At 40.4% G+C, this 19,589-nt stretch overlaps 1 protein-coding gene across 1 annotated transcript in view; it reads left to right on the top strand.

Moving 5' to 3' along the window:
• The window catches only part of AKAP6 (A kinase (PRKA) anchor protein 6), a 516,985-nt gene that overhangs the window by 186,675 nt on the left and 310,721 nt on the right, over positions 1-19,589 (top strand). Inside the window, exons 5-6 of the mRNA XM_006835360.1 lie at positions 14,093-14,189; positions 15,341-15,504. Coding sequence (XP_006835423.1) covers positions 14,093-14,189; positions 15,341-15,504 — 261 coding nt within the window. The remainder of the gene's footprint in view (positions 1-14,092; positions 14,190-15,340; positions 15,505-19,589) is intronic.

Raw genomic sequence — 19,589 nt, 5'->3', positions numbered from 1 at the left:
CCACTGCTTCTTGGAAACCCTCTATGGGGTCGCTGTAATTCGGAACCAACTGGACATCACTTAACAACAAGAAAGGGTGTAGACTGAAAGCCTTTCTGTCTGGATGGGAGTGCTGCTAAGGCTCAAGGCTGGTGTTGGGCTGTCGGAACCTAGGTTAAAGTGAAAGCTACAGTTGTATGGACATGGAAATGGGGAAGATGCCACAAAGCACAGTGACCACTGAGGGAATGGGCCAAAGGTGGAACAAACTCTGTTTTTTGACATAACTGATGTAAGTGATGCTAGTTAAAGAAAAACATGCAGTTACACTCATTGAAAAATAATTCAAACCATAAAATAGAAGATAAAATTAGCCCTAAAAACCCTTACTCTCCCTTGAGTAACCAATGTGAACAGTTTTCTCTACACCCCTTTGGACCTTTTCATGCCAATATGCGTGTATTTTAAGCATTCATTATTCATGTTTTACATATCATTCAGTAGATTTAGCATGCACTTAATTTTTTATTGTATGGATGTGCCACAGTTTTTCAACCATTCCCATGATGTTGGCTATTTAAGCCATTTCTTTTTATTTACTCTAAAAACAAACAACACTGAACTGAACATTCAGGTTATTTTGTAATACTATTAGAGTTTCCTCTTCTTTAAAAAGCAAACATGTCACTTTGAGGACTACAATGCACCTGATACAATTGGTATTTTCAATTGCCTCATATGAACACTACTGTTGGAGTCCTGTTGTGGCTCTCTGGGATAAGCACTGGACAGCTAACTGCAAGGTCAGTGGTTCAAACCTACCAGCTGCTCCTCAGAAGCCTTGTACGGAGTTGCTATGAGTTAGAATCTACTCGAGGGCATTGAACAACAGTTTCTCGTAGGTCTATTCATGCTATGAGGTTTTTCATAGATTCATCCTTTTTAAACACTGTGTAGTATTCCATTGTGTGCAGGTACACAATGTGTGTTTATCCATTCATCCGATATGGACACTTACATCATTTCCATCCTTCTTGTATCGTGAAGGATGCTGCAGTGAACAAGAGTGTGCAAATATCTGTCATTGGTCTCATGAGGGAGCGTCAGAAAGTTCATGGAAAAATTCCATTATTTTTTTCATTCCACTTGTCCATGAACTTTCTGAAGCTCCCATGTATTTCTCTAGGATATATAACTATATATTGCTGGATCATATGGTATTTCTATTTCTAACTTTTAAGGAAGTACCATATTGTTTTCCATACTGGTTGCACCATTTTCAAACCCACTAACAGAGTCTGAAGGTTCCAATCACTTTACACCCTCACCAGCATTTTTTGTTTTGATTTATGAACTGTGCTACTTATGCTGGGGCCTAGGGGTAGCCTTTTAAAGCAGACCTTCCTGGACTTCCTTGTGCATTTTAAGATTGATGCCTACAATTTGAGGTGACTGCTGTGATTCTGTGGGACAGTGCACTAGACAGCAAGGTCAGGTTGAGCTGCAAGGTCAGGGGTTCAAACAGGGTTTCTGTGGGCTATCCCAGTGTAGTAGTTACAAGTCGGGCTGCAAACCACAAGGTCAGCAGTTCAAGACTACCAGCTGTTCCGTGGAGAAAGATGAGACTTTCTGCTCCCGTAAAGATTTACAGCCTCAGAAACCCTGTACAGGGTCACTATGAGTTGGAACCGACTCCACGGTACTTAACAACAACAACAACAACAAAAGATACAGTTGTCACGGGAGCCTCGGCATCCTGCCAACTATCAGGACACCCTTGAAGGGTTTGCAAAGTTTTCCTTATTGTGTCATTACCCAAAATACTTATCAAAAATTTGGCTTATAATGCATCTGGTAAGAACATTCTCAATGCAGATAGTTAATGCATTTGTCATCCATGTTACAACATATTGTTTTATTATAGTTTTCATTTATTTCATTAAAAAAACCCATACACACAAAAAGACCCCGTATACTTCTTACAGCATTTTTAATGATATGAAAAAGTTCCCGAAATACTTGCAGTTGTTTTTCTTTTGCTTGCCCTGCTGTGTCTACCTCCGCCTCATTTTTTCATGACTTGAATTTTAAAAAATGATAGTTGTTTCTGGTGCCCACCTCTCCTGCCTCCCTTTCTCTGTTAAGATGCTCGGCAGCCATGGCCTGAGCAAGTTGAGCTTCAAAAGACAGGCTGCTACCATGTGGCTGTGCGGCTGAGCTAATGGGAGGCAGTCAGACTTCAAAAGCACGAGCTGTGTGAATTTGGCTGACTGGCTCGCCTGCTTGCTGCCTCTGCCAGCCTCATCGGGCAGGGCTGATGGTCTCACAGGAGCTTTGAAGTTCCATTTGCTCGTCCCCCTGGACTCCCATCAGTTTAAGGTGAGTAGCTGAAAGTTTAGTAGGAATCAGTGACATGACATTAATTCCCTTTGGGGGATCTGAAATACTTGAGGGCGTGAGCTACTTCTTGTGGTAGCTTGGATATGAGAGAGGGTCTGTTCAGTTGTTGGGATTTTACAGCATTGAGGCTTTTGAGCTTGAGGTATGGAGAATGGGGCATATGACCATATTCCTCTTTGCTTGTGTGCCTCTAATTCAGTGGTTTGAGACACAGAATTGTCATTCCTTTAGAGTTAAAAAGGTTATCTGACGTATTCAAAGCACCTGAGAATGTTTTTGTTTTGTTTTTTAACCTGACTCAGTTTAGGGATTTTTGGCTCAAAACACGAAGTTCTCATCATTTTGAACATCATTGGTACCCAGTTATTTTATTAAATTAATACTTGATTCTTCTTTTTAGGAAATAAGGTCTGCTTTTTAGGAAATTAGAGTGCCAGAGAAAAGCAGCATTTATTAAGCACGTATTGTTTAAGATACCAGTCCGGAAGAGAAAGCATTTACAGAATGGGCCTTGGGCCGTGAGGGCACAGAATGGCAGGTGGACACTGCTGTGGGCAAACGAGCGCTAGCGCGCCACCTATCTCAGAAGAGCGGGAGTGCAGCCACGAACCATCTGCCTCTGTGTCCGGTCACCTTAACTAACTAGTATGGTACTGGATCTTAGAATCTTGGAACCGTTCACCTAGTGCACATGACATTAAGATCAAAGTTTCAGTCCTGAAGCAGATGTTGACCTTCCTCAGGAAAGTGCCCGCATAACTAGTTAGGTTGTGTGAAGATCACATGAACATGTTCATTTGCGGGAAGTCATGTGTATCTTTCTGGGTAGCTGAGAACATGTGGGTTGAGACGCTCCAGCGTTTCTGGAGAAGTTAGTTGATGTTCTCCTCACCCACCCTCCCCTCAGCCTCTCGCTCATGACAATCACCTGCTTGAGGAACAGCTTGTGTCTCTGGTGTTTTCTCTCACTCCCAGTGTGGTACTTTGCTCATGCATAATAGCTACTAGAAATGTTGGTTGAACGTTTGTAAAAGCATTGTTACAGACATTAGAGATAGCAAATTAGAACCAATGTTATATATCTTCAAGTTAAACGATTTCCTTTACTGTTTACAAACCAAAATAAACTCTTTCCGATCACAGAGATTTCTGGGTATTATCTGCTATATTTGTGACAAGAAAAACACCTATAGAAGGGAACAGTAGGGATGCTTTCTATTTTCAGGGTGTAATTCATCCCCTTTGGCAGAAAACACAGGGAAAATAAAAATGTTAACTCGTATTAGAAAGGTTAAACAATTCCACAGGTTAATTCAAAATCTGAAGAGCGTATGACTAGAGAGGATGTTAATGACTCGACATCACAAGATTTATTAAATTTAGTTCTAAAGCAGTTTGGTTTCCCTTCTAAAATTCATGAAGCATGTGGGAGTTGGACTAGATCTGCCCCAGGCTGCTAAACAGTTTTTTAATGGAACCAGAGTCCTTCAGGGATTGGCCTAAATTCACATAATATCCTTAAGTCCTGGTGTTTGCACTGGGACCTGTATATTAGCAGATGTACATGTGAATAATATATCCATCCATCACCCTGGTGACTCCACATCTGTAGAGGCTGTTGCACATCAATTATTCCACCTCAGGGGGTAGAGATAGATTTGGGCTAGCATTGACCTCCTTTTCAATCAGGGCTTCAGAACACTGCATTCTGGAAGCCAAATGATCCCTTTAGAGAGGACCTCTCTGTTCTAGCATCTATTTGGCCTAATGTGGCCATGCTGGGAAGTCAGCATGATTATCTGTGTCAGGTGTGGAGGTGGCATCCTGAAATGTACATGAAAATTCTGCGCTAAGAGCCACAATCAGCATTCAAGATCACTCTCATCTGTATCTAATTCTTGCATAAGATGTTAGCGAGTGAGTGCATCATTATAGAATGACAACTTCAGTAAGATACATTTACCTCCCACAAAAAAAGCAACTGTTTGTTTGAAGTAAATTGTAATTTGTTTGAGGAGCTAAATTCTCTTTCAAATGCTTGGAAATGTTTTTATTATCTGAGGTTTCAGGAAGAAAGTCTCCTTAAGAAGAATGAGGAATTTATATTCTAGTGTTGAGGTTTGTTTGTTTGTTTGGTTTTTTTGAAGGAAGACAAAGTTTTCATCACAGTACTTTTCTAAGAATACAGAGTTCCTTGAGTACTTTTGAACTTCTGATATTATACCTGAAGGTGTGTTACACATTGTCATAACTGGCAATCAGTCAATGACAAATGTAGCCTCTTCATTTTGTTGGGGAAATGAAGTATATACATGTGGTGGTGGCTGACCATTTATTTAATTAGTTGGTAAGTACCATATGATAAGAGTGTAAAGTTAAATTGATGGTTTAGGCTATCTCAGCCAGGGTATAGTTTACATGGCAATTACGCCGGAATCATCTAGGTGTAATTGGCAAGTAATTTTGTAAGCGAAGGAACATGACAGCTCGTTTACATGGTGCTCACTGAGTAAAATTTGAGGACATTTATCAACCACTTCTAAGAGAATAATTGCACCAATATCTCCAAAAATGATACAGGATTTTTAAACTACATAGGTTTTTGGTACGAGTCTCCCTTCATCCATTCATTCCCTGAGCATTTGTTAGGAGTGTTCTGTGTACCCCGCATAGTCCTAGGCATGGAGGATACCCTAAGTTTTGAAAACACAGTTCTGCTCTCAAGGGATGCAGGGTGAGAAGCAGACATATCTATAATAATTTTACTGCAGCGTGGATGGTGGGGGAGAGAGAAATCAGGAGGGTAGGAGATAGGCAGGGAAAGCTCATTAGAGAAGGTGACACCTGAGATACAACTTGAATGATGGGCAGGGATTAGGCAGGGGGAGGTAGAGAGGACCTAGCAGGTAGAGGCGTTGTCATAGTTGGTGTTTGCTGCAAACAGAACAGCTGGAGGACACACCTGAATGCAGACATGAGACCCGAGGAACCAATGTGGTCAGGATCTCAGAGTACTGTGTAGTTCATGTTCAAAACTTGGACTTTGTCTTGCAACCTTCAGTAGCCATTCACAGGTTTTAAGGACAGGAGGATCTTTGCCAGAGTTATTTTGTAGACAGATCATTTTGTGTTATTAAAGCATTGGTTGAGCTGTTACTATGTGGTAGGCTTTGCTCTGTGTGTACTAGTTTAGTTCATTTGAAGAAGTCTTGTCAGTAGGTACTAAAATCTCCCTGCATCAAGGCACAGATGGAGAAACTTGAATAGACACAGGCTGTCTAAAATTCATGCAGCAGGTGATAGAGGAGCCATGATTTGAATCCAGTTTGTCCATACCCAGAGTCTAGGCCTACAGTCCAAACCTCACTTTGCATCTAAGCTCCTTTGACACACTGTGTTGCAATTCCCTGTTTTACAAGTTCATCCTCTCCCCACTACAGCATGCACCTGAGTGTGTGTGTGTGTGTGTGTGTGTGTGTAGTGATCTGTGGAAGGAGGGCCCAGATTTCTCTCATTCACATTCATATTCAGAAAACTTAAGATAGTGCTTGAATCTTTGTGTAAGGAATTAAAGTTTTGTGGGACCATAACTGGAGGTTGGCACAGGATCATTATGAGAGCCTGAACAGAGGACAATGCTAGTGAATATGGAGTGGTGAGGATAGAGAAATAAATTGGCAGGACTAGGTGATTGATTGGGTGTGTGGATTTATTGGCCTGCTCTCATAGTGCTTCTGATCTCCAACCCTTATGGTGGAGAAATGTCTTGGCAAAAGAATCTGAAACAGAGGGATGCTCACAGAACTCTACAGAGCTCTTAAATTCCAGAGGATAAATGTTATGGATTCAGGATGAGAAGAGACTTCGCTGGATATGATTAAAAATAGAACAGATGCATCTGCCTGGGATGGTTGAGGGGACGGAGCTGCCGTGGGGTAGATGAGAGGTTTGATGGCCTTTGGGATTTTTCCCCCTTTGAAAATTCTCTGGTTTAAAAACAATAAATATTTTCTCAACCCGCCCATCTTTAATTGCCTGGTTTGAAGAAGATAAAATCAAAGCATTCAGGGATTGGAAATCATTGAGTCCAAATGTTTGGATTATAGATAAAGAAACAGAAGCCCAGAAGGGTTAAATAACTTGTCCATGTCCACAGACCCAAGGCAAAATGAAAGCCCAGATCACTCATTGGCTTCTCTTTCCAGCTTGGCTCTTCTCTCTCTCTCAGATAGCAACCTTTATGTGTTAGGTGTCTTCTGTGGGTGACCTCTGCTGGGTGGTGACACAAAGACAATGGAACCCTGGCATCTATTCCTGAAGAATTTAGAGACCCACAACAATAAGTGCCAGTTCTTTCTTGAAACTGTTCTAAAGTACCATTGACTATGTAGAAAAGGGACAGTGGTGTTTCAGTAGTAGATTTGTCACCTTCCATGTGGGAGACTTGGGTTCCATTCCATGCAAAGCATCTGCAGCCAGACTTCTTCTGTGGGATAATAAGCGCTGGACTGCTAACCCCAAGGTCAGCAGTTCAGTTCAAACCTACTTGCCAGTCCTTGGAAACCCTATAAAAGGCCACAATGGTTCCATAAAGTTTTCTTTTCTTTTTTTTTAAGTGCAAGCAGCTCTCCTTTTGTTTATGATTTTCCCCTAATGGCTCGAAAGATCCCAAACCATTTCTTACTTGAAAATGTTCTTATGCTCTTGCAGCACCAGATCACCAGTGGGATATAGGCAGGTGAGACAGAAGGCTTGACTCTGGGCACATACTCTTGGGTTTTGTCTGGCAGGTTGGCGGTGGTGGTGGCCAGCTGCTCCTGCTTCCCAGGTGGGTGGGACAAGGCATGTTCCGCTTCCTCCCAGCTAGCTTCATCCTGTTCTCCTGCCCCCACCCTTTCAGCTGCTTCTGTTGCTGACACCTGTTTTTCTAGCCTCTGCCAACAGCACCAGCAGTGGCGACAAGGACAACCAGAAGCAGGCACCCTTAAGGTTTTAGTCTGGCGCTCACACAACATCCAATTTACATGACATCCTATTTCACAGATTGTCTTGTGGCTGTTGGGAGTCTTGGTGTGGCACTGCAGGTTATTGCACTGTACTGCAAGATCAGTTTGAATCACAAGGTTGGTGGTTCAAGCTCACCAGCCACTCCTTAGAAACCCTATACAAGGTTGCTATGAGTTGTAACAGACTTGCCGGCACTTAACAACAGCAACAACAACATTGTAGATGTTAAGTGGCACATACTTATAATTTTATCATAGATAAAATTTTGAATCCTCAATTTTTTTCTTGTAATCTTTGTATTTTCCATGTTATTCAGTTGACATCATTTCAATAGCAGTATAATGTTCTACCAGTTTTTCAGGAGATTGTTAAGAATATAAATATTTACTCATAGAAATTTTCTAATTCTTGGCACCTAGCCCTGGTGTGGCATTGTTAGATCAGCACTACTGCTGGCTGCAAGGTCAGTTTTTCAAACCCACCAGCCACTCTTAGAAAACCCTATACAGGGTCACTGTGAGTAGGAACCAACTCCATTGCACTTAATGACAATAGCAACATAGCATTTTAAGGTTTTTTGTTTTTTAAATTTTGAGGACCAATATATGATGTAACCATCTTCTGTGAAATGGCATTAGGGAGAGAAGCAGAGATGAGTAACTTCCAGGATATATACTCAAGGGGTCTATACGCATGGCTTTCTTACCTTCCAGGAACCCTCCTAGGATCAGAACACAGTGCTGGGCCCAGCTCAGAGTGGCAGTTAAGCCTGAGGCATTCTGGTGTTGTTGTTTTTAGGTGCCATCAAGGTGGTTCCAACTCATAGTGATCCTGTGTACAACAGAACAAAACAGTGCCCAGTCCTGCACTGTCCCCACTGATGTGACTAAGTTTGAAGCCATTGTCACATTCCATCTCATTGAGACATGTACCTGGTGACTTTTCAAACACAGCTTTTCTGACTGAACGCACATTCTTCCTCCTGCCCTTGTAAAAAGGCAAGTTTTCGTTTTCTTAGGGTAGTAAAAATCTTTTGTGTGAAGAAAGAGTGTCATCAAGTGCCTTATTCATCAGCATATATACCATCTCTTTCAAATGACAGTGGGAGTAAAAGTTCATCAGTTCAATATGTCTTTCACATTTGGAGACTTCTGACTAATAACCTCTGGTATTTATCATCGGAGCAGCCAAAGAACGAAATTCTGGTACATGCTGCTCTCACGCACTGAGAAAAACTTAAAAAGACAGAGATTTTCTCCATTTTTCCTTCTTCAATTCATTTAAAAGAAAAAGTGTACCTTTTTTAAATTAAAAAACAAAACAAAAAGCATTATAGAAACAGCTGGCCTATATTACTGCAACAGTCTCTTTAAACGGAGTCCTTGTCTTCTTAAGATCAGTTCTACACAGCAGCCAGAAAGATATTTCTAGAACACAGATCTGCATCAGTTACCCTCTTCATGGTCCATGAGTTTAAGTTTCATGTAGCCACAATTCCTGCCTCCCTTAGTCACACTGTCTCAGGCACCCTAAGGTGCTCATGATTTACTCTTTTACGCTACTTAAATGGTGTCTCTAGGCCCATGTTTAAGCTGGTCCTTTCTCCACAAACTCCCAGTCAGGGGCCCCACATCATGTATCTGGCGCTTAACACACTCCTGTGGAATGTAGCCCACACAGTCTTGGATTGCTTGGCCAACATAATGGTTTAATTAAGGAGAGAGAGAGAGAGAGAATCTAGTTGAGCAGAACACAGTTCAGTTTGCCTCAGGCCCCACCACTCTCTATTAACCAAAAAACCCCAAACCAAATCTATTGCCATTGAGTCGATTCCAACTCATAGTGACCCTACAGAACAAAATAGAACCACCCCACTGGGTTTCCAAGGGTGTAATCTTTATGGAATCCTGGTGTGGCACTGTTGGGTAAGCATTGGACTGCTAACCACAAAGTCAGTAGTTCAAACCCACCAGCTGCTTCTTGGAGACCCTTTATAGGGCCAACTGTGAGTCAGAATTGACTTGAAAATGTTAACAACTGCAACAGTCCTTACAGAAGTAGACAGCTACATCTTTTCCCCATGCAGTGCTAGTGGGTTCGAACTGCTGATCTTGAGGTTAGCATCTGAGCACTCAATTACTGTGCCACCAAAGTTCTACCCCTAATTGCACATTTATTCTGTGTTGTATCATAAAGGTTATTTTTATTCTTTTTTACCAAATATAAGCTGCTTGAGTACCAGGATTATGTATTGTTAGCATTTCTATTTATATTTGTCTGGCACCGACTGCTCATTATGAATTTATGATTGAAATCAGCTAGGAAGTCTCAATAGCTCTTTGTGGCCTCTTTGATCATTCATAAACATCACAAGACTCACAGAACTTGGTGGACTTGGCAAACCTTGGGAATGATAGAAAGTGTTTACTGGTGATGATAGGTGCACCAAAGACTGGAACACTTTGGATATTTAAGTTTCCTGGTGTGGTGCTGTAGGTTAATGTGCCAGACTGCAAAGCCATTTGAACTGCAAGGTTGGCGGCTCAATCTCACCAGCTGCTCCTTGGAAACCCTATACAGGGTCGCTATGGGTCAGAACTGACTCAACGCCACTTAACAACAATAGCAACAATAATAAATAATAGGTTGCAGTAATGGAAATACTTACGGGTCAACCTGTGATGCATCATCTTTTTGGTAACTGAAGTCTTTGTTTTCCATTTCCTTAATTAATCTCTGCCACTTGTTCAGTTACACACTGCTTTCAGAACATTGAAACATGTCAGATGTTCACAGCATTCAGATTACTCATATTTATGGAATTTCACATAATCATGGACACAGGACCGTTGTACCTGCCTGTGGCAATGTTCCCTCCATAAATTCAATCTCTAGAGAATGCCCTGCACTTACTGGCGGTGCTGTGGATATTGCAGAGACTTATATACTGTAAAGTATTGCTAAAGAAATGTGTGAGTAGTACAAAGGTAGAAAAAGTATCCAAGTATCAAGTTCAAGAAAAAAGATAAAGATAATAAAACCCTCTCATCTAAGCAACCTTCCTTAGGAGAGGTGTGGGAGACTGGTAGGAGAATCCGTAAGCATTCAGAAATTTCGTTGACAATTTTGTTATTTTGACTGCTCAGCTTCCTTCTCAGAGGCCCGTTATGAAGCCCTTAGTTGATATTATTAATGGTTAATGGGTGCACCTGAAAAATCAAGCAATATTGTACCATTTGGAGAATCATTATATTAAATGGGTTTTTTCTATAGCATTAAGCTTATCAGCTTATCCTTTTCGTAATAATACCTCATAGTTTCCAATTTCCTAACAAATGCTTCCAGATCCAGCTGCATGTATTATATCGTCTTGGCTTCTGTTATGTCAAGTTGCCCAACCTACTCACAGATCCTTAGATCCCCTCTGCTCTGAGATACAGACCAAGAACTAAGAAACTCATGATTATCAACCATTCAGTACAGTCTGTTTTAAGTAAACAGACAATCAAACAGCACTAGCTGAGATTTACAGTTATGAGAAAATTTCTAGACTCGATTTCCTGCTCAATTTTGGTCCTCTCAGACTGATCTCAGATATTTCTCTTTCCCCTGTTCCTTCTCTGTGAAACATATAAAATCTCATTTTACATGACATTGCTTCAAATGTAAGTGCAGTTTTGGCTGCAAAATAACAAAGATTCCATTTTAATAGGTATTATATTGTTCAGATTGACCAGAAGCATCAGGCTTCTCATATGGAATCGTCTTATTTTTATTCAGCCAAACACCTATACCTGAAGGTGGTGGTGGTGGCTGTGTGCCACTGAGTCAGTTCCAACAGGAGGATAAAATAAGAAATGGCAAACAGTTCTTGGGAAAACCTAAAATTGTCTCTCTCTGTCATTTTTGGTTGAAACATTTCAGTATCTTATATTTTTAGTTAGATGAAATGATTCATCATTTTGGAGGTACACATTTTTTTAGTCAAAATTCTTATCTTTGTACTTCAAGGTCTGATCTGCCAGTCTCCATCTCCTTCATTTCTAGCTTCTTTTGATCATTCTGTGTCTGTCTTCTTAGATTTGACAAAGACTCTTTCTCCACTAAGAAGAGGAGAGTCCAGACTCACCACTGAACATTCAAGATGACTGGGCTTCTCTGCGTTATTAAGTAAACTGCACAGTTGCCCTTTGGTGCCAGAGGCCATGCTTTATACCCCTGAGTCAGTCTTACCTGGCTCAGTGTACAGAACAGGCACACTACCTGGCTTCTAAATAAATGAATTAGTAAATAAATACTAAATTTCAGAGTTTATAGCTGTTTAATCTTTTTCACTCAGATATATTTCCAGATTCTATGTAATACTTGTAATAGCAAGTACAAGGCAGTGTATGCAGTTGTTGCCCAATAGATTTTTGTTGTTGTGAAGTGGCTTTGAGTCCGTTCTGACTGATAACGATCCTGTGTAGGGTTTCTGAGGCTTAAAATCTTTGCAGAAACAGATAGCCTCATGTTTCTCTTGTGGAACGGCTGGTAGGCTCGAACCAACAACCTTGTAGTTCTCAGTCCACTGCTTATCATACAAAACCTCTGTGTTCCCAATAAATATTGTTTAATGGGAGCAAAATGTTGTCTATTTTGTACTCTTGTCAAATGAAGATGCTATGATTTGGAATCAACTTGATGGTAACAGTTTTAGTTTTGACTTATCATGAAGAAACAAAAACATAGACGTGTAATACTCTAAACCCATTCTCATACCAGTTGTCTAGTCAGGAAATAATTTTCTGCCTAGAAAACTAACTATTGAATCTTTTGTATGATTAATCCCCATTAGATCTCCAGTGGTCAGAATGCCTTATAGCATGCCAGGGATGGAAAAATCTTTGGGAGACCATGTTGAAATATTTAAATGGAAACCTTCCTCTTTAGGGAGTGTTATTGATCCAATGAAACAGACACCTCCTGGTATTCCAGGAACATTTACTGAACATTTTCTATGAGACATGAGTTGGTGATAAGTGTGAAACTGGCAGTTTGTTCAATTTGCTTACAATCCAGTAGTCAATTGTGGGAATAAATCAAAATATAGTATGATAAACTCTACAATGGTGGTGGTGGTTATGTCCTGCGGAGTCAGTCCCCACTCCTAGCCACCCTGTATAGTCTTTCTGAGGCAGTAGATCTTTACAGGAGCAGAAAGCTTCATTTTTCTCCCACAAAAACAGCTCGTAGTTTTGAACTGCTGACCTTGAGGTTAGCAGCCCAAGTGGTAAACACTAAGCTACCAAAGTTCCCTAAACGCTACCATTGTTGTTATGTGCGGTGGAGTCTATTTCGACTCATAGCGCCCCTGTACAGGGTTTCCGAGGCTGTAAATCTTTACGGGAGCAGAAAGCCTAATTTTTCTCAGCAGAGCTGGTAGTTTCGAACTGCTAACCCTGAGGTTAGCAGCCCAATTTGTAACCACTACGCTGCCAGAAACTCTACCATAGAAACAAGTAAAAGGAACAGAGGTAAGAGAGAGAAGGAAGTAATTAATTTCATGTAAAGCAGGCGTGGGAAACGTCCAACCTGCGGGCTCTGTAACACCCGTGAAATCATTTGGTCTAGCCCTGCCAAGGCAACCGCAGTTCCAACCATCACGTTGTTGTTAAGTGCATTGAGTCAGTTCCAACCCATAGTGACCCTGTATAGGGTTCCCAAACCCTGGTGGGTTTGAACTGACCATGCTATTTAGCACACCAGGACTCCAGTCGTCACGTTAAGGGTGCGCTAATTAAATATTTGACCAAAGTTAGCAGGCTAGTTTTTAATTTGTTAATTTTGTATGGTCTACAAATGATTTTATAAATTTTGGCAGCAAAAAGGTTCCCTACCCCTGCTGTAAATCATTAGGAGAAGAAGTGATTCACTTGGATTTCAACTGTGACAGTTAGGTTTTGTCTTTGAATGACTGTCTTGAATGAAAAATGTCCTGATGCTCTGGAGGTGTTCATTTATAAAGCAGTGTCAAATTTTAAGGCATGAACTTAAAAAAAAAAAAAAATCAAACATTTGGGAAGGATTTGACTCCTCAGTACAACACCTAAATTCATATCAATAGTCTATGATTTGTGGGATATCTGAGAGACAGAGCTGAATCAACCCTAACTACATTAATGAATTTATATGTATGCACGTAAGGCTAATATATTTTATGCTGCCAATATTTTTATGATTTCGTAAGTAGGGGTGTCTCTAACACTTTTAAAAGCTGACATAAAGAGCTCATATGTCCTAGTAGAAATTTAGTGTATTTTATGAAACAGTGCTACAAGGTTGGTGGCTCAAGCTCACCAAGCCGCTCCTTGGAAACCCTATACAAGGTTGCTATGGGTCGGAACCCAAGTCGACAGCACTGTTAAATTAACAACAACAACAAATTTTCATATGGCCTATGGGATGTGACTTTTTATATAAACCTGATAGATTTCTAGATTTGTTAGCAGTTTCCGAACAGATGCTTTCTGCAAATCTAATGGAAACATTTTGAGCCTAGATCCCAAATATCAATCGCTTTTAGTATTGCAAATTAGTTTGTCTGTTGGGTAAACTGGACTGTGTGGTTCTTGATTTAAAAAAAAGTAGCAAGTGATTGTGTGTGTGCATGTGTGTTATGTTTAACTGCCTTGGCAGGGTTTGATGCTCATATCTTTTCTTGCAGAGTTTTAAGTTGAATGTAGACAGTCACTGTGCTCTCAAGGAAGCTGTGGAGGAGGAAGGGCACCAACTTCTAGAGCTTATTGCATCTCACAAAGCAGGTAAATCCACCTGAAATATTGCAAGTCTTTATGTCTCCAGACCATTAAGAATGAAGAAGCATTGCTGTAAATTACTGCATATATTCACTTCCTTATGTATTATTAATATTTACATTATCAGATTGACCTTCAAGATTTATAAATGTTTCATATACTACATACAATGCTGTGATACTTATAAGATGAAATACTGCCTCCAAATGGTCTGTTCATTTTATTTGGGGCTTGCTGTTCGCCGGAGTTTCAATTGAAATCACATTCCTGAAAACTTCACGTTGACTTGCTTTTAGATGTAGGTGCTCTGGAAATAACATTAAGATAATGAATTGTGCATATAGTTATACATGCGTATGCATTAAGGTGCTTATAGGTATCATTATTAATATAAGAGAGGCAGTCTAGAGATACCTGATTATTTCCCTACCGATTCACATACATGAACATTTTCATATTCTTTGTGGTCATTGCATTAGCAGAGATTTTGACCTTAAACCAATTCTTACCCCAGCATTAATGTATTTATGAAGAACAGATTATAAATAAAAAATAGTCTGGTCATTTGGTTACACTTATCCTGGTAGTAAAAGACCTTAAGACAGGATGAATTGCAGTTTGCCTCTTGCTTTGAGCTTACTACAGCTAAATAGAAGAGCAGCATCAATCGGATGTGCTCATGCTAAAAGACTGCAGTCTTAATTCTGGCCCATTTACTGGCTTTCTCATCCAGTAACTTTATACCTATTTCTGTAGATCTTTCTGATCACTTTAAAGTCTCCACAGAGATGCATAGAAGACCTCTTCTCTCGGATGTGAAACTATAGTGTTATCTGCCTTTACACATAGTGATCTTCCACATTCAGTATTTTCAGTCAGTACACGGAATCTTAAGTTGATTTCCAAACATACGTCTCCAATTATTATCCCATTTTTGTGACTTTAGGACTTGTATACCATGTCAGGAATTGCCAGTCTCTTACATTAAAAAATATATATTCTGAGTGGCAAATGTTAATATGGCAGGTGATGGTAATGGTAGTTTAAAAGTATGCATGTTGTTTGAAATGTTCATCTACTTTATTAAATTAAAAACAATTATGTGTACAGATTCAGTCAGGTCTATAACTTGTACATTTCCCCTCCTCTTGGAGAAGGACTGAGGGACATGCTGCGGATGATTGCAAGTCAATGGAAGGAGCTGCAGAGGCAAATCAAACGGCAACACAGCTGGATTCTCAGGGCTCTGGATACCATCAAAGCCGAGATACTGGCTACTGATGTGTCTGTGGAGAATGAGGAAGGGACTGGGAGCCCCAAGGTAAGTGGCTTGAAGTTTTCCTTATTTCCTCTTATTTGTGTCTTCTTTTGAACTAGGCGCCACTGAAGTTTTCTTTCACCCCTAAGGCTTTTCGTTTCTACTAGGTAAACTTTAAATATAAATATATGTGTGTGTGCTCATACACACAATAAAATGGCTTAGTTTAAAATGGTGTAGAGGAAGAAGCAAAAAAGCTTGCAACTTTCAAGTTTTCCAGGAAGATGTCTGTTTGTGAAAAGTAGTAAGGTAGCAGAGGGATAGTATTTTAGGGGTGGGAGAAAGGGGGACATAAAACATTTAGTAAACAAAACATAAAGCATCTTTAACATGAATAATCAGAATGGTTTTAAATTGTTTTGTTGCAACTATAAATCACTATAATCAGTGCAATCACTCAGCTCTGACATCCATTAGCCGCTTGGTTACAGCAAATTAACAAAGAAGAGAGAAAGTGATTCATTATCTCATTCCTGTTAATGACTATCAGATGCATTGCCTAATTAGGGGATGGTCATTGTAGTGGGAAGAAGGTCATATGCTTTGCTACAAATCTTTTTGCTCTGAGTGTAAGTTCTCTGTAATGGTACATGCATTGAATACAACAAGTAGTTTAAAAATGAGTATTGACATGTTTTGGTTATCCATGTTAGATTTACAAAATAACCAATAAAGCATATGCAATGGAACTTTAAATGAAGCACCGTTTTATATAAAGCACCATGATTCTCAGGGTTGTTTTGGACTCGCAATGTGGAAAAGCATATCATTAGTCATATTTTCATATAACGCCTCAGTGTTTCGTACCTGTTCTTTTATGAGAGTAAATGAAGAAAACCAGTTCCATAATAAACTCAGCATGGACACATAATGTAACATGGAGGAAACAGATTTAAGAGTTTGTAGTTTTTGTTTCTAGCATAGACAAAGTAATTAAACTATCATCAAGTCGTATTTCTTCAGCATCCATGTGGGTTGGCATTGTGCAGAATGTAGATAGAGTGAGGTAAGCAAACACTTTGCCCTCTCAGACTCACGTTGTTGTTGTTGTTGTTTTCTTTTTGTATTTACTCTTAAAAAAAATATTGCTTGCAAATTGAGGGAAACTTTACGGACAAGAGAATCCGTTTTACATTCCACAATTCATACACTTTGATTCATCTCAATGATTGCGGTCCCCCTCCCTGCAACAACAGTGATCCCACTGCCTCCTTGTGGTTCCTCTGTCCATTCCACCCTTCTTCCCATCTCTTTTCAACTTCTCCTTAGATAGATGTTGCCCTTTTGATCTTGAGAAGTTTTGACCATTTCATGGTGAGCATACCTTACTAGTGTTGTTGTCCCTCTTATATGCCTATCTCCTGCTTATCTGAAAATTAGGCCACGATGGTAAGTTCTACTCCAGACCTGAAGGGTGATTGAGCACCATAGTCCCACTTTCCTCCATGGGTTCATATTATTAAATGCAGGCAAAAAAGGAATCCAACCTGCCCTGTAAGGGTGGGACCCATGCAGGCAGTGGACAGCTCATGAAATTTATAGCTTTGAAACCTCAAACATCAACTTATAATTTATTTATTGGAAATAAGATAGAATGATGAGCTCATTTCCACATAAAGAAGGCTCCATGGAGGAGGTCACATTTCAGGAAATACTTGAAGGAAGGAAGGGAGGTGAGTTGGCACATGAGCGCATATTTTAGGAAGTGATGCAATGAGAGGATTGGAGTGGGAACTAATATGAAATGGAGAGAGTGTTGAGCAGACTTTTAGGGAAGAACAACTTCAAGGAGCATGCTGCAGGGTAAAGATGATTAGGCTAAGGCTTTGTCTCGGGATGATGATAAGGACAAAACTAAAAAATCCACCATGTTTTATTTCTTACATTAAAAAATATATATTGGGAATAACTCTTCAAATGTTATTCTGTATTGGCTGCATTCTGTAGTCCAGTATCTATAGTCCAGATACTGTTTTAAAGCATTTTTGTACATTCAGTCATTTAATTGTCATAATAAACCTGTGAGGTAGTCTTAGTATAGTCCTCAGTGAAGAAACTAGAGGCAGAGAGGTTAAATAACTTTCTAAAGTCACACAGCTATTAAATAACAGATCTGAGTCTGCCGTTATACCCCAGAGCCACCACCTATAGAACTGCCTCTCACTGGTACTCCTCAGGTATTGTTATTAAGTACAATCGAGTCGGTTCCGACTCATAGTGACCCTGGTAGGGTTTCCAAAGAGCAGCTGGTGAGCTTGTACTGCCAACCTTGCAGTTCAAACGGACCTTGCAGTCTAGGGCATTAACCCACAGCGTCCCACCAGAGGATTTAGCTTCAGGGACTGCCTCATGGAGCATGTGGTGATGGACAGACAGAGTTTAATAATCATGCATTTAAAGACCATGATGTGCTGAGAGAGAAAAGAAAGGGGAACAACCAAAAGTTTTGCCAGGAAAAGTAGAGAATTTAGATCAGGGCATCAAGAAGGGCATCTTTTCTTGTGGTACAATAGTGAATACTTGCTATCAGAACTGACTGTGAGGGTTGGAAATGTAAAGGTAGACATTTTGTAGCAAAAGGAGGGGAGTGGTTGACTTTGCAGTCCAGGAGTGGAGGTCTTTGGGACCATCAAGGGAGAAGAGTGGAGTGTGAGACCCTACCCAGGGAAACAGCGATGACAGAGATGGAGGCAGAGACGATGTGGAGAGATGGAGTGACTGGGGACTCCAGACCCAGAGAAGGAGAGGGGCTGTGTGCTGACGACCGGGGGACAGGCTTGCAGGGTATACCCTTTGGTTGTTTGATGATACATGGAGGGGATTGTAACCATGGCAATGAAACAATATACGATAGGCTGAATGTAAAACTAATGTTCTCCCATGTAAACTATCACATAATTCACAACAAAACACTTAAAAACAAAAAAAGAAGAAGGGCATCTTTGAGGAAGTGGCATTCTGTGTGCAGCCTGTGTAGTGAGAGGGTGTTCAAGGGGAAGCAGGGGGGACAAGCGGGCCTGGTGGGCAAGGGCAAGGATTTTAGATTAAGCGCAGAAATGACAATGTTGTTCTGAAATATAAAACCTGTTTCTGGCTGTAGTTTAGGGCATGGGTGGGTGAGGTAGGGTGAGAATGGCATTGTACACTAAGGTGGAACTGCAGAGATGGTACAATCGCCTGGATTAATTTGAAATTTATGTTAAAAATGAGCTCTTTTAACAAGACTGTGCTGAACTTGACGCTTTAAAATCAGCTCATTTTGAATGGAGGTCTTGAAATAGAGCAAAGATAACTTAGCCCAGTGGCCAGATGGAAAAAGAATGACAGAGAAAGGGAAGTATTATCAAATGAGCGCCAATGTCATTGTTTTCAAAAATAGACCCTCTACCTTGGCCTCACCTGGGGAGTCCTGGTGTGATGCTGTATGATACGCTCTGGACTGCTAGCCTCAAGGTCGGTGGTTCAAACCCACGAGCCGCCCCTTGGGAACCCTATACAGGGTCACTATGAGTGGGAGCCAACTCGACAGCACTTAACAACAACAACCTAGGCTTCACCTGAGACCAAATATGAGACCAGATTACAGTTTCCTTAGTGGGTCCCCAGAATCTGCATTTCATCAAACACCTAGAGAACAACAGTAATTGTCACTATGAGAACCCTTTTCCCACAGGACTGCACGATTGTCATAAAATGTGAATGAGAGAAAGTTTGACATTGTTATTTATGATAACAAGCATTTGATATATTTCCAGAAATGTTTAAAATAATAATGGTTTAATTAAATTATGTTACGTCTTAACATACTAGGTTATGTTGTTGTCATTAAGTGCTGGCAAGTCAGTTCCAACTCATGGTGACCCTGAATGTGGCTTCCCCAGGAGTGCTGGTAGGTTTGAACTGCTGACCTTGAATTAGCAGTCCAGTACTTATCCTACAGTGTCACACCAGGACTTCTAACAGGTTATACAACCATTAAAAACATGTTTTAAGAAAAAATTTAAAACATAAGGAGAGAGAACAAACAAGATGGCGGATCTGGTGGAAGTGCAGTAAAGGAGCTCTGCCAACAGCAACACAGAATACCC

This window comes from Chrysochloris asiatica, unplaced genomic scaffold (genome assembly GCF_000296735.1).
Source record: "Chrysochloris asiatica unplaced genomic scaffold, ChrAsi1.0 scaffold00017, whole genome shotgun sequence".
NCBI lineage: Eukaryota > Metazoa > Chordata > Mammalia > Afrosoricida > Chrysochloridae > Chrysochloris > Chrysochloris asiatica.
This window is presented reverse-complemented; position numbering and strand designations above follow the sequence as displayed.